Consider the following 14,364-nt stretch of genomic DNA (forward strand, 5'->3'; position numbering starts at 1 on the left):
TACCTCCCACTGTTTGGTTTTATTGAATGTTCTGGTTTTGCTTTTGTCTTTACCTGGTCTGGCCCTGTCATCCCCAGCCCCAAGAAAAGGTCTTCAGAACCCTTGAGAAGGCAGGGCTAGCCCAGGACCCTCACAGCTCCCAGTGAGGTCTGAGCCTGGTACCTGGGTCAGCAGCCCACGTGGGGCCCCAGCCAAGCTGCTCACTCTGGTGCTGTCTCCCTGTTGTGTCTCCCACCGCCTTCCCTGCTGCGCCTGCCCCTCCCCGCCCCGCCCCGGAGTCATGCCCTCTAGCCCCCCGCTGGCGGCTGCCTCCTCCATGTCCCTCCCGGCCGCTGCCCCCACCACCAGCGTCTTCTCCTTCTCGCCTGTCAACATGATCTCCGCCGTCAAACAGAGGAGCGCCTTCGCCCCCGTGCTGCGCCCCCCGAGCTCCCCACCCCAGGCCTGCCCCAGAGCCCACGGAGAGGGGCTTCCAGGTGAGTGATCCACCCTCCCTCACTGTGGCAGGAAGGAGGGGCCCTTGTGGAGCAGCTGGGCAAGAGGGGCCCACTCCATCCGCATCTCACCAGTGCCTCATGCTGGCTGACCAGCTCTTCTTGGAGGACGGAGAGCAGGGAGCTCTGCTAGGGTCCAGGGAGGTCCTTCTGGCCCCCACTCCCCTGGCCTCCCAGCCTGGGATGGTCGCCACTCTGGATGCTCTCAGTTGACCACTTGGCCAAGGGAAAGAGACTCAAATCACAATTGATGAGGTCTAGAAATTACCCCAACACCCCATCCCCATCCAGCTGAGCCCAGAGCAAAGACCCTCGGAGCTGGTGGGCTGCACGCCTGTACCTGTGCCTCCCTGTGTCCACCAGAGGGTAGCACACACCACTGTGAGGCACTGGGTCGCTGACAATGGAAGGGGACTGACCTTAGACGAGGCTTAGCCCAGCTTCCCTCCCCACATTTTACAGATTAGGACTTGAGACCAAGTCATCTTCCCACATCCCATTCCTGAAATGGCTGTTGCCTCACTTTACTCACGTGCAGCAGAACCTTTGAACCAGTAGAACCTTTCCTATCCAAGTGGTGATTGGAAACTCACTGGGAGGACAGAGGAAGGGACTGGCTGTGGAAAAGGAGGAGGCAACAGGATGTGGGTGGGGCGGAACAGGTCTTTGTGTATGGGGGTAGTGGGGGCCAGGGCCAGTGTCTTCCGTAAGAGGCTTACAGGTGTTTTCTTATCCGGCTAAGGGATGCTTCCACGGGATCCCCTAGGACTCAATCTGGCACACAGCAGGTGCTTAATAAATAGTAGAATTATTGAATGAATATATGAGTCAGAAGGGCACCGTTCACACCCACACAGAAGGCTGCAGTGCAGTTTGTGGGGCACTGATCTGGAAGAGGTTGGGTTAGAGCACAGCCTATTGAGTATTCCCCAAAGCAATAATGGGTCAGAGCAACAGAGCTTAGGAAAGAATCAGTGTTGAAATTACGGCTGGGCGCGGTGGCTCAAGCCTGTAATCCCAGCACTTTGGGAGGCCGAGACGGGCGGATCACGAGGTCAGGAGATCGAGACCATCCTGGCTAACACGGTGAAACACCGTCTCTACTAAAAAAATACAAAAAGCTAGCCGGGCGAGGTGGCGGGCGCCTGTAGTCCCAGCTGCTCGGGAGGCTGAGGCAGGAGAATGGCGGGAACCCGGGAGGCGGAGCTTGCAGTGAGCTGAGATCCGGCCACTGCACTCCAGCCTGGGCAACAGAGCGAGACTCCGTCTCAAAAAAAAAAAAAAAGAATCAGTGTTGAAATTACGTAAGTGGCTATTGAAGAATTTGTCAGAGCCTTTCATGTGCCAGGGTACATTGTGAACCTTCTAGGAAACAGGAGATGCAAATATATTTGAGCACAAAAATGTATTTTTCTAAGAGCATCTTGAGATTAGTTTCTGGGGAATGGCCTTGAAATGCAGGAAGAGACACCCTCATCGTTTCCTCAGCCTGATGTGGGGGCTGATCAGGCTGGGATGCCTGTCACAAGAGCAAGGCCAGTGGCTTGGGCCCCAGAGCCATCTCCAAATCCAAGGCAGGGGCAGGTGGGGCAGCCACCAGGCTGAGGCAGGGGAGGGGGCTGTGGACAATGCTCTATGGAGCCTCTGTGCTCCAGGGTGCCTGTATGAGAGTCCGGAGACACTGGAAAGAGGGTGGGAAAGCTCAGGGCCTGGGAGGACAACTGAGGATGATACATGTCCACGGTGTCCCGCAGAATCAGCTGTTCTGGGGGCAGTCAGAGCAACTAGGTGCAGCCCAGAAACTTCTGAGAACTGTGCTAATGCCTGCCCTGCACACAGAATGGGGTCCCTTCCCACCAGGGACCCTTCTCTGCACAGCTCAGGCAGGCCTGTGATGGTGACTCAAATAATAACAGACTTTTGTGCCAGGGACGGTGCAAGGGAGCTGCTAGGTGACCCATCCAGAGGGTAGAGGGTAGCCCATCTTCAGGGAAGGACTTGCCCAAGCAGGGTTTGAAGAAGGAGGCAGGGGTTCTTAGTTGGGGAGGAATGCCCTAGATAGAGAAGACCTCGGGCTGAAGGTGTGGGGGTGGGAAGGCAGAGATTTGGAGCCCACGTTCAAAACATTAATAACCTAACATGGCCGATTACAGTGGCTCACACCTGTAATCCTAGCACTTTGGGAGGCCGAGGTGGGCAGATCACGAGGTCAGGAATTCAAGACCAGCCTGGGCAACATGGCGAAACCTCATCTCTAAAAAAAAAATACAAAAATGAGCTGGGTGTGGTGGCACATACCTGTAGTCCCAGCTAGTTGGGAGGATGAGGTGGGGGGATCACTTGAGCCCAGGAGGCAGTGAGCCGAGATTGCACCATTGCACTCCAGTCTGGCTAGCCTGGACAACAGAGCAAGACTCTGTCTCAAAAATAAATAAATACATAAATACATAAAAACATAACATACAAATATATGCCAACAATTTATTTAACTCATTAATGAGGGACATAACAGGATGACAAAGCAGCTTAAAGTAGACGGTGAGAGACTGAAGCCAGTAAAACAAGGAGGGCTGAAATAAGATTGCTGGCTGCAAACTGCTTCTACAGAGCAATAAACTTGTAACCTTCCTCTGGGGATTGTCTTTTCTACCAATGAGAAATCATCTGCCATTTCTCAGCCTCCTCCAAGTGAACATCCATCCAAAGAGCAAAGCCTGGGCCCTAGCCAGTAGCATGGTCAAAAGACGTCACATGCCCCAGAATAAGATGACTCTTAAGGTGGGCTTATTTGATAATGTTCTAGGTTGACTTTGAAAGGATACACAGTCACTTTTTTTGCCTTATTTCCAAGTTTGGGGTATTTTTTCTTAGGTGTGTCTGGAGCTTAGAATGTGAGGGATGGAGAGAACAGAGGGTCACCGATTTCTCCTGCCAGCAACGAGAACCATGGGAGGGAGTCAGGCAGGGGTGGGGAGTGGTGGAGTGATGAATTTCATAGGTTGGGGAGGCAGACAGGATGCTGCTGTGGGTATGTCAATCAGTACTCCTAGAGGCTGGCCTCTTTCCTTTTCTGCCCTGGTACATGTCCATGTGCTTGAGGAAGCAGATGGGCCCTCTGGAGGAGGCCACCCTGGGAGAAGGAGCCTGGGGTTGTCGCTCTCTTGAGGGAGGTAGGGAGCAAGGGCGTGGGCTGCATCCCCTGAGCATCTGAGAGGCACCCCTCATCCCTGATCTGCAGTGCTGCCCCCGGCCAGAGCTAGGGATGGCTGACTGCCTTCAGAAAGTGCTATATCGCCTGCCTGCTGTCTCCAGCCCAGAGAGTGACAGGCAGGTGGCTCCCCGGGTGGCACATGGCTTATGGCTCCTTTCTCCTTGACTACTGCAGACCAGTCTTTTGAGGATTCTGACAAGTTCCACTCTCCAGCCCGGGGGCTTCAGGGCCTGGCATACTCGTAATTACGGTAGGTCTCTGGCTGGGTCTGGCCTCCCCGCTAGCAGCCCCACAGGGATGGGGAGCTGGGGTCCAGGTCTTCCTCCCCAGGGCCCATCTATACAGCTTTCTGAGGTACATAGCCCACCCCAGTAACCCAAGCTGACCGGGTAGAGAGAAGTGGCTTCGTGTCCTTTGGCAGCCAGCCTTCCTCCCCGACCTTCTTCTCTCCCTCTCTCGCCCCACCAGGTCTGCAGCTGTTGTTCCCATGGAGCCTGGACTGGAGGTCCCTCTGGGATTCACAGCCACACCCTGGATGGTGGCACAGACAGATGCAGGGCCGGGGCCATGGGCAGACCTCAGCCCATGAGTGGAACGGGGAGGGGCCTTCACCCCATGCTCAAGCCTCCCGCTAGGAGCCCCACAGGCTTCTCTCGCCTCCCTGTCTTGGGGTGGTCAGAAGCCCCAGCACTGTGCAGATGCTCTTGGCAGGAGAGCATCCCAGGGAGGTGCTGGGATTCTGGGCCTCGCTGTCTGGGTCTTGGTTCCTCTGAAAGAGATGGATCTTGTGCAGACCAGGGATGTCGGGTGAGGGGAGCATGGGATGGGGACTGTGGGAAAAAGGACAGCTCAGGGAGAAGTGACCTGGAAAGGTCCTGTTTGCATCTGACCCATCTCAACTGGCCCAACATCCCAACTTCTGTGCAGTGAAAGGGCGGCGCCCGGAAGCCTGGGGAGGCCTGCCCAGGCTCCCATGGAGCTTCCAACAGCTGCTTCGCCCCGCAGCTGCCCCCACTTCCTTTGAGACCTGCACTCTCATGCTTGCCGCATCATGCCTCCCTGTGGGGGCTTTGGGCATGGAGGACGCAGAAGACGGGGTGCCAGGCCTCCTGTATTTGGATGTCTCATGGATTCTGGCCCACACACTCACAATGACTCTGGCTGGCCCCATGCAGTGGGCCCAGCTGCCCCCCAGGTGGCTTCACATTCTGCTCTGCTAAGTTTGGAGAAAACAGAACAATAAACCAGATGCAGGTGGCGCCCGCCCGGCCTCTCACCTGCCTCCTTGGTGTGAGTTTGCTTTTCTCAGCAGCCATTCAGCAGCTCTAGGGGCAGCTCCAAACCCTGCCCCGGGGGAGCCCTCTTGCGCCTTGGGCTTTTTAAACAGCCCCAGAGTTTGACTAAGCAAGTATTCCCTGCCCTATGTCTGTTCTTAGGGACTGTTGGGAGAGGGGGAGCACGCTAGCAGGCCTGAGCTCTGCCTGGGAGCATAATAGGGCCACTGAGGACTCAGTTGCCCAACTCTCTGGTCAGGACCAAAGTGGTGGTTGTCCAGACATTGCTGAGAACCAGGACAGACCAAACCAAATTTGACCCAGATGTACAGAGGCTCAGAAATTAGATCCAATCCAACACAGAGGCTGCAGGGCCATGCCTGGGCTGGGTGGGGCAGCTTGTGGTTTCCAGGGCTGTTTATCTGAGCCACACCCCAACCCCATCCCACCCCACCACCCCCAGGCCTAGGCACCTTATGGCTCACCTGCCTCAGAGTTTGGGTGGAAGGAGGGTAAGGAGGCAAGGTTCCTATGCCCATTCACTCCACCACCCACCCCTCTAGGATGAGTCCCAGTTGTCCCCTGAGATATGTCCCCTGGATGATTGGCTGGTTGTCTGACCCTGAAAGCCACTTTTTTGACCCATGATCCAGTGATCCCCGTGTCTAGCCCCAGGCCTCAGGCTTTCCTCTTTCTCTTCCTGGCCATGCTCCTGGGCTCTGGCCTCTGGACACCCTGGCCCTCTCAACCCATGCGTCCATGACCTGCAAATGCAGCCTTCTGGACAGGCACACTTGCCAGGGCTGCTCTTGTGTTTCAGAGGCCTCCACTTCTTTCTCTGGTGTTCTTGGCCAGCACCTGGGATTCATCTCTCCTGGACACAGGGCAAGAGGTCATGCTGCTTTCTGGTCATCCTGCCCCATTCTCAGTGCTTGCGTGGCCTCCAGCTCAGAGCACCAAAACTCACGCCCTGCTTTATTTGGCTCTGAGCAGCTCCTGTTGCCCAGGGCCCTCCCAGCTGAGGCCCTGCAAAGTTCTAATCTGCAGTGGACACAGGTGGTAACTGGATAGTGGTCACACTCTGGTTCCCAGGATGGGTCAGGTGCCATGGTGGATATAAATGAGACATGATGTCTATCCCTAACAATCCCACAATGCTGCTCAAGCCACCGTTTGAGTCCACACTGTCCCTTTCCTTCATCCACAGCAGACATAGCTAATCAATTACCATGTTTGCAGTGACCTGGATTGTGCCTCCCTAAAATCCATATGTTGAGGCATTAACCTCCCACATGACTGTATTGAGGATGGAGCCTTTAAGGAGGTGATTAAGACTGGATGAGGTCATCAGAGTAAGAGTCTTGATCCAATAGAATTGGTGCTCTTATAAGAAGAGTAAGAGACACCAGAGTGCTCTCTTTCTATCATGTAAGGACACAGAGAAGGCAGCTGTCTGCAAACCAGGAAGAGAGCCCTCACCAGGAACCAAATCAACTGGCACCTTGGCCTGTGACTTAACGGCCTCTAGGACTGTAAGAAAACAAAATTCTGTGGTTTAAGCCACCCAGTCCATGGTATTTTGTTATGGTAGCCCAAGCAAACTAATATAACATTTTTTTTTTCCATCTGTGAGCTGAGGGGTGCTTCCAGGAAATTAACCCTTTAGTGTTTCTGGCCTGCCCCTCCCACCTACATGGAGGAAAAATCACCAGTTAGGTTTTGTTGTAGAATATTGTTGGCAAATTCTGGGACAGTAATCCGAGGTGATGTGGACAGGACACCAACAGCCTCTGCTATGCCACAAAACCACCATGATCACAGAATCATTTTCAACAAAGCTACTGATCACAGTTGTTACTTGAGATGAAAACTATTAGCCAAGTCAATATCACACCAGGCCTTCTTGTAGTCTATAAATCAGCAAGTCAAACTGCTGACGACGAGTCAGTACAAGACTGGCCCGCCAGCAAACCTGGGCCTGTGTCTGGGTCTGTGACACCTTCTACAAAGCAACTGGGGCATCTTCTGGGCCTTGCAAATGGAACACCTTTCTGGACTTCCCACATTCCGTAGTCAAAGAGGTTCCTTTCTCAGTAGCACCAGCAATCCTCAGTCTGAGGATGACATTAAGCCAAGTGGCAGAAACTTGGCCTTGAGCTTACATAAATCTGTAGTGGAGACCCACTACCCAATAAATGCTGTCAAATGACCAGATCTTAGTTTAGCTCAGTCCTGAGACCTTGCACACAAGTAGAATTGATTGACTCGTTGGCATTCATCCCTACAGAGCCCGGATATCCCAGGCCAGTGATGAAAATCCTAACCTTAGCTCCAATTCCTATGTGAATATTGGTCAGGGTGGGATCATTTGCCTGGAATGGAAGTTGTCTTTGTTTCAGTTCCCCCAGCAGCAGACCTTGGGACAGGAGGTGGGTCCAGATGGTTTGTTTGGGCCGCAATCCCAGAAGGCACCAGTCAGGGGAGCAGGGAAGGGAGGCAGCAGAGAGAAGGAAGCCCAATACAGGATGCTACTGAGCACGCTACTACTGTGGGTTTTTCTGAAGCTTAATCCCAGCTGGAAACTCTGGGAGGCTATAAAATGCGTACGTCAGGAATTTTGCACCTGAGGAGCGAGGCAGCTGGGGTAGTTATACACCAATTCTCATCAGTCAGTGGTTAGGGCTTCTGGATGGAGTGGGAGGGCAGCACTAGCTTTCTGGCACTTCTCCAGTCTTCCCCACAGGTGATAAAACAGTCCCAGTAGCTAGGGAAAACACTCAGACAAAGAGAAGCAGGAGCTGACAGTTGGAATCAGACAGGTATACACAGAGGAGGTAAAGATGTGGGGATGTGGGTGGGGCACACACCTGGAGGTGGTCCCTGACAGTCATCCAGAGGAAGATGGTTTTTTCTACTTAAAGTAAGTTTGGAGTAGGCATGGATTTTTCCTTTATCTGCAGGTCCCACCTCTACCTGGGACCAGGTGACAGAAACTGCCCAGGCTATTTCTAGTTGAAGTACCAAGATGCCAGGTGACAAAGGGGTCCTTCTCAGCATCAGCCCACCCCCAGGCTTCTAATGGGGGTGGGAGTAGAATGGGCATCAGACCCTTGACTGCTCACCCTTCGGAGAGAGTGCATCTCCACTAAGTCCTCTGCTTTCCTCTTACAAATGTTTTCTAGCAGAACCAGGCTGCTGCATTTTGCATCTGACCCTAGGGACCAGAGAGCTTCTGGGGCTACATTTTGGCTCAGACAGGACCTGCTATAGACAGGTCTCATTGGCTCAAGAGAAGCCAGGCAGCAGCTTTCACCAGCCCTCTGCTGACTATTCTGCAAAATATCATTCTCCCTGCCCCCTGCCCATATTGGCAGAGACTTTTAACTTCTTCCAAAAAGAAAAATCCCCTAGAGAAATGGAAATTGCTGTGCAGTATGGAAAGGATGGTCTTTTTAAAAAATATGATCTTAGGCCGGGCGTGGTGGCTCACGCCTGTAATCCCAACACTTTGGGAGGCCGAGGCAGGTGGATCACAAGGTCAGGAGATCGAGAGTATCCTGGCTAACACGGTGAAACCCCGTCTCTACTAAAAAAATACAAAAAAATTAGCCGGGCATGGTGGCGGGCGCCTGTAGTCCCAGCTACTTGGGAGACTGAGGTGGGAGAATGGTGTGAACCTGGGAGGCGGAGCTTGCAGTGAGCCAAGATCATGCCACTGCACTCCAGCCTGGGTGACAGAGCGAGATTCCATCTCAAAAAAAAAAAAAAAAAAAAAAAAAAGATGTTAGAGCCCAGGCAGCTACTTGGGAGGCTGAGGCTGAGGCAGGAGGATTGCTTGAGCCCAGGGGTTTGAGGCCAGCCTGGGCAACAAGTGAGACCCCCATCTCTCAAAAAAGAAAATGGTGTTGGGTTAATTGGATAGTGATATGCAAAAATTGCATTTGACCTCTACCTCACACCATACACAAAAATCAATTCCAGGTGGATCATGGATGGAACTGTGAAACCTAAAGCAATAAATCTTTATGCCCTTGAAGACAGACTAGAAGCTTTTTGCCAGAGTGATATCCAAGGTCTATTTCCCTACCCACATGACCAACTTTGGATTGAAGCAAGCACTGGACATATTTGAAATGGTTCAAATGGTTCAAAGTCTTTTTTCACTTCCCTAGGAGAACTTTTCCAAATAGGAAAAAGTTCACAGTTCACAGTGTCTTTCTACCCGGGGAGAGACTAGGTCTTCACAGTTAGTGATTCCCCGAAGCTCTTAACTGCTTATCCTGGGGCAGCTGCCTTCCCCACCCTGTCCACAGCTCCCTCCTCTGCTACCACCTCAGTGGTAGTAACACCACCTACTGGATGATGGAAGGGAATGGGCCACCTCCTTGGAGCCACCAGCCTAGAAGTTGGCTGTTCACAAGAAGACCTTCAATGTGAGAGTTCTGATGGGTGCGAGGCATCGACCACAAATATGGACCTAGGATCCTCTTATCACTTCTCCCATGCTCCCCTTCTCTTCTCTCTCATTATGAGGTGTGTGTGTGTGTGTGTGTGTGTGTGTCAGGGTTTCACTCTGTCACCCAGTCTGGAGTGCAGTGACACAATCATAGCTCACTGTAGCCTCGAACTGCTGGGCTCAAGCAACCGTCCTGCCTCAGCCACTTGAGTAGTTGGGACTACAGGTGCCACACCTGGCTAATTTTTTGGGAGTAAGAGATGGAGGTCTCACTATATTGCCCAGACTGATCTCAACCTCCTGGGCTCAAGTGATACTCCTGCCTCAGACTCCCACAGTGCTGGTATTACAGGCGTAAGCCACCACGCCTGCCTTCATTATGAGATTTTTTTTTTTTTTTTTTTTTTTTTTTTTTTTTTTTTGAGACAGGATCTTGCCCTGTCACCCAGGCTGGAGTGCAGTGGTGCAATGACAGCTCACTGCAGCCTCAGCCTGCTGGCTCAAGTGATGCTCCTGCTTCAGCTCCCAGGGTAGCTAGGACCACAGGCATATGCCACCACACTTGGCTAATTTTGTGTGTGTGTGTTTTGTAGAGACAAGTTTCTCCATGTTGCCCAGGTTGGTCTCAAACTCCTGGGCTCAAATAATCCACCTGCCTCAGCCTCCCAAAGTGCTGGGATTACAGTTGTGAGCCACACGCCCAGTCATTAGATTTCTGATAACCAGAATTTCTTAATTGAATGTAGTCTAAGTTATCAATCTTTTCTTTATGGTTAGTGTTTCTTGTATGCTTTTAATTTATTTATTATTTTGCTTCACGCTTCCCCTCCCCTTTTGTATGCTTTTAAACGAATCTTCAGTGGGTGTGGTGGCTCATACTTGTAATCCTAGCACTCTGGGAGGCCAAGGTGGGAGGATCACTTGAGGTCAGGAGTTCTTCAAGACCAGCCTGGTCAACATAATGAAACCCCGTCTACCCCGTCTCTACTAAAAATACAAAAATTAGTTGGGCATGGTGGCGTATGCCTGTAGTCCCAGCTACTCAGGAGGCTGAGGCAAGAGAATCACTCAAACCCGGGAGGCAGAGGTTGCTGTAAGCTGAGATCGCACCACAGCCTGGGCAACAGAATGAGACTCCATCTCAAAAAAATTAGTTGATTAATTAAATTAAAATAAAATAAATTTTAAAATCTTCACTTACACCAAAGTCAAGAAGATATTTTAGAATTTTTCTTGTTTTTGGCTTTTATATTTAGGTCCACAATCCAACTAAAATTTATTTTTGTGCACAGTGTAAGCTAGAGATCAAATTTAATTTTTTTTTCATATGGCTAGCCAATTGACCCAGGACTATTTACTGAAATGAGTGTATTTTCCCCCACTTCATTGAACTGAAGTCTTTGTTATAAATCAGATGTTCATATATGTGTGTGTCTGTCCTGGATTCTCTATTCTGATCCATTCATCAGTTTATCTACCTCATACCAATGCCACATTATCTTAATAACTTTAGATGTATAGTATGTTTTGATATATAATATGGCAAATCATCCAACTTAATTCTTCCTTTCAAAATTTTTTATTTTTATTTTCAATTTTTTATAGATATAGGGCCTTACTATGTTACCCAGGCTGGTCTTGAACCTTTGGCCTGAAGTGACCCTCCTGCTTTAGCCTCCCAAAGTGCTAGTATTACAGGCTTGAGCCACCATACCCAGCCTGTTCAACTTAGTTTTTCATAATTATGCCAGCTACATGTGGTCCTTTTCATTTCAATACAAATTTTATAATCAGTTTATTAATTTCTATTTTTTAAACTGGCGGGCAGATTGCCTGAGCTCAGCAGTTCGAGAGTAGCCTGAGCAACACAGTGAAACCCCATCTCTACTAAAATGTAAAAAATTAGCCAGGCTTGGTGGCATGCACCTGTAGTCCCAGCTACTCGGGAGGCTGAGGCAGGATAATTTCTTGAACCCTGGAGGCAGAGGTTGCAGTGAGCAGAGATCGTGCCACTGCACCATAGCCTGGGCAACAGAGCGAGATTCCATCTCAAAAAAAAAAAAAAAAAAAAAAAAAAAAAGCCTGCTGGATTTTCATTGGGTTTACATTAAATTTACAAAGTAATTAATGGAGAATTGATGTCTTTAAAATATTGTGCATTTCAATCTGTGAATATTGTATATCCTTCCATTTATTTAGATCTTTTAAAACTTCCCTTAATAATGTTTTATAGACTTCTGTATGAAAGTTTTACACATATTTCATTTATTTCTATTTGATTATTTTGTGGTATTATAAATAGTATCATTTTCTTAATTTTATTTATTTGTTGTGAATATACAGAAACACAATGGATTTTTGTGTAATTATCTTGTATCCAGCAATCTTGCTTAGCCACTTATCCTTAGATTATCTTGGATTTTCTTAGCTACATACTTATGGCATCTGCAAAAAAGGACAGTTTCATTTCTTCACTTGCAGTCCTTATTTTTTTTATTTTTACTTATTTTTCTTGCTTAAATGCACTGGCTGCAACCTCCAATAAAATGTTGAATAGAAGCAGTGAGAGTGGACATCTTTGTTTTGCTCCTGATTCTGGAGGGCAAACTTTTAATATTTCACCATTAAGCATCATGTTTGGTTTATAGATATCCTTCTATTCCTAATTTTCTAAAAATGTTTGAAAATTATAAAAAGATGCCAAGTTTTATGAAATATTTTTCTACATATATTAAGTAATCAAATTACTTTCTCCATTATTTCATTAATGTGCTGAATTACATTAATTACATGTCTAATTTTAAGCCACTGCATTAGCTAATTATATGTTTAATTGTAAATGGCCATATATTCTTCTTCTTTTTTTTTTTTTTTTTTTTTTTGTTCAAGTGATTCTCCTGCCTCAGCCTCCTGAGTAGGTGGGATTACAGACGCGCACCACCATGCCTGGCTAATTTTTGTATTTTTAGTACAGATGAGGTTTCACTGTGTTGACCAAGCTGATCTGGAACTCCTGACCTCAAGTGATCTGCTCTCCTTGGCCTCCGAAAGTGCTGGGATTACAGGCATGAGCCACCATGCCTGGCCTTATTCTTTATACCGGGTATACCAATTATTAACACAGAGCCTATTTTCTCTTTCTCTCTCTTCCTCTCTCTGCACTGCTCTCTAAGAAGGCACTTACTGGTCCTCGCCCTTCCCTGCTTCTCCTGGAGAAGTGAAGCTTTCTGCAGACCACCTCAGTATCTCACACTGCCATGCTGGCTTCAGCTACCTTCTGGGAGCAGTGAAGGGAAAAACACAAGAACAAACACAAATTAATCTCTCACTAAGTCATTCTACTTTGATTCTAACCCATCTTTTTACCATTCTATTGTAACCATTAAGATTCAAACCCGGCTGGGCTCCTCAGTTCTGGGTCCCCTCTGTCTGAAATCCGGAAGAGTCCTCGTGAGTCGTCTGTTCAGGAGCCCCGACCACTCACTTCCAAAAGCGAAGGTGCTCAAAGCTCCCCTCCTTGCCTCACCTTGGCAGCGGGGCACAGAGAGGGTAGGAGGTCCTGGGTTTGGAGCTGCAGAGACTGCCAAGCAGAATGGGTAGGCGGGTCTCAGAGACCCCCACTGAAGACAGAATGGAAGAGAATTCATGACTCTAAAGATGCAGGAGAGGCTGCCTAGCAGGGCGGGAACAGAAACAAGACTTTTGTTTGTATACAATCCTTGAGTATTTTATTCCTTGAGAGAGAAGGCGCCAAGTGGTTACAGTGGAAGGAAAGCTGGCCATCCAGTAGCAGATTTGCTGTTCCCTGGGGCTCAGCATCCCAGCATCTTCATTCCCCACAGCTTCTCCTGCCCCTCCCGTGCCAGCCTGGGAGCGAGAGCTGCCCCGATGCACCCTCAGCTGGCAGGGTGTGAGGAGGAGGCTCAGGCTAGGCTGCCGGGGCTCCGGGCAGTCATTCCATGAGTCCAGTTCCTGAAGGGCTGATTCGTGTAGGGAAGAAAAACCCTCTGACTTGGCTCCTGCCCTTGCTGCCTCTCTGTGGGTTCCACCCATCTAGAAGCCTGCCCCCTCCACGCACCCACCCGCTCACCCAGAACTCAGTTCACCTTTAGGTGGGTGGGGGAGGCTCCAGCCACTCTCAGGCTGTCACTGCCTCAAGCCCAGCCAGCGCTGGCTTCTGTGGTGAAAGCTGGTTTGTCTGGGCTGCTCCCCAGGGCCTTCCTGGAGCTGGGCCTGGAGGCTGACCTTGCCAAGACAAACTGTGGCTGCCGGTGGAATGTGGTCGAGTGGTTGAGCAGGCCTAAACCTGGCAGGTCTGTCTGTGGTGCCCCCGCAGATTCCACAGCACAGAGCCCTAGAGTCAGGCGGGGCCAGGAACAGGTACCAAGAGACTTCCAGGCACCTCTCTGTCCCTTGTTGAGTGAGGCCGGGGCAGCCTCTCTTTTGGTCTCAACTGAAAGTGAAAAAGGCTATCATCAAGTGTCAAGGTTGACAGAATTCCTCAACCCACTTCCTCTGGGAAGCGGCTGTGCAGGAGAAGGCATGGTGGGGAGCGGGTGCGGGGAGGACTGTGCGCCTGTGTGGGTGTGGGCATAAAGCAGGAGTTGCCAGGGGAGGAGAAAGAGCTCCAGTAAGACCTCTTCTTCCCTTAACACAGCCCGGTGGGATGGGGCTACATTGCTGTTAGAGCCACAGTTTGTTTGTTTGTTTGTTTGTTTGTTTGTTTGTTGGAGACAGGGTCTTGTTCTGTTGCCCAGGTTGGAGTACAGTGGCACTGTCTCAGCTCACTGCAGCCTCGACCTCCTGAGCTCAAGCAATCCTACCTCAGCTTCCTGAGTAGCTGGGACTACAGGCATGTGCCACCACACCCAGCTAGTTTTTCTATTTTTTTAGAAACAGGGGTCTCGCTATGTTGCCCAGGATAGTTTT

The 14,364-nt window shown here is 50.1% G+C and overlaps 3 protein-coding genes across 3 annotated transcripts in view; 1 reads left to right on the forward strand and 2 right to left on the reverse strand.

Annotated features, from left to right (window-relative positions):
- Window positions 1-4,271, forward strand: part of EBF4 (EBF family member 4) — a 65,927-nt gene extending 61,656 nt beyond the window's left edge. The window contains exons 16-18 of the mRNA XM_050745674.1: window positions 279-476; window positions 3,880-3,955; window positions 4,174-4,271. Of these exons, the coding sequence (XP_050601631.1) occupies window positions 279-476; window positions 3,880-3,950 (269 nt within the window). The 3' untranslated portion in view covers window positions 3,951-3,955; window positions 4,174-4,271. The remainder of the gene's footprint in view (window positions 1-278; window positions 477-3,879; window positions 3,956-4,173) is intronic.
- SNRPB (small nuclear ribonucleoprotein polypeptides B and B1) overlaps window positions 1-14,364 on the reverse strand; it is a 350,333-nt gene that overhangs the window by 293,463 nt on the left and 42,506 nt on the right. The window lies entirely within an intron of this gene.
- FASTKD5 (FAST kinase domains 5) overlaps window positions 1-14,364 on the reverse strand; it is a 488,950-nt gene that overhangs the window by 93,129 nt on the left and 381,457 nt on the right. The window lies entirely within an intron of this gene.

The sequence above is a fragment of the Macaca thibetana genome, chromosome 10 (genome assembly GCF_024542745.1).
Source record: "Macaca thibetana thibetana isolate TM-01 chromosome 10, ASM2454274v1, whole genome shotgun sequence".
NCBI classification, from domain to species: domain Eukaryota; kingdom Metazoa; phylum Chordata; class Mammalia; order Primates; family Cercopithecidae; genus Macaca; species Macaca thibetana.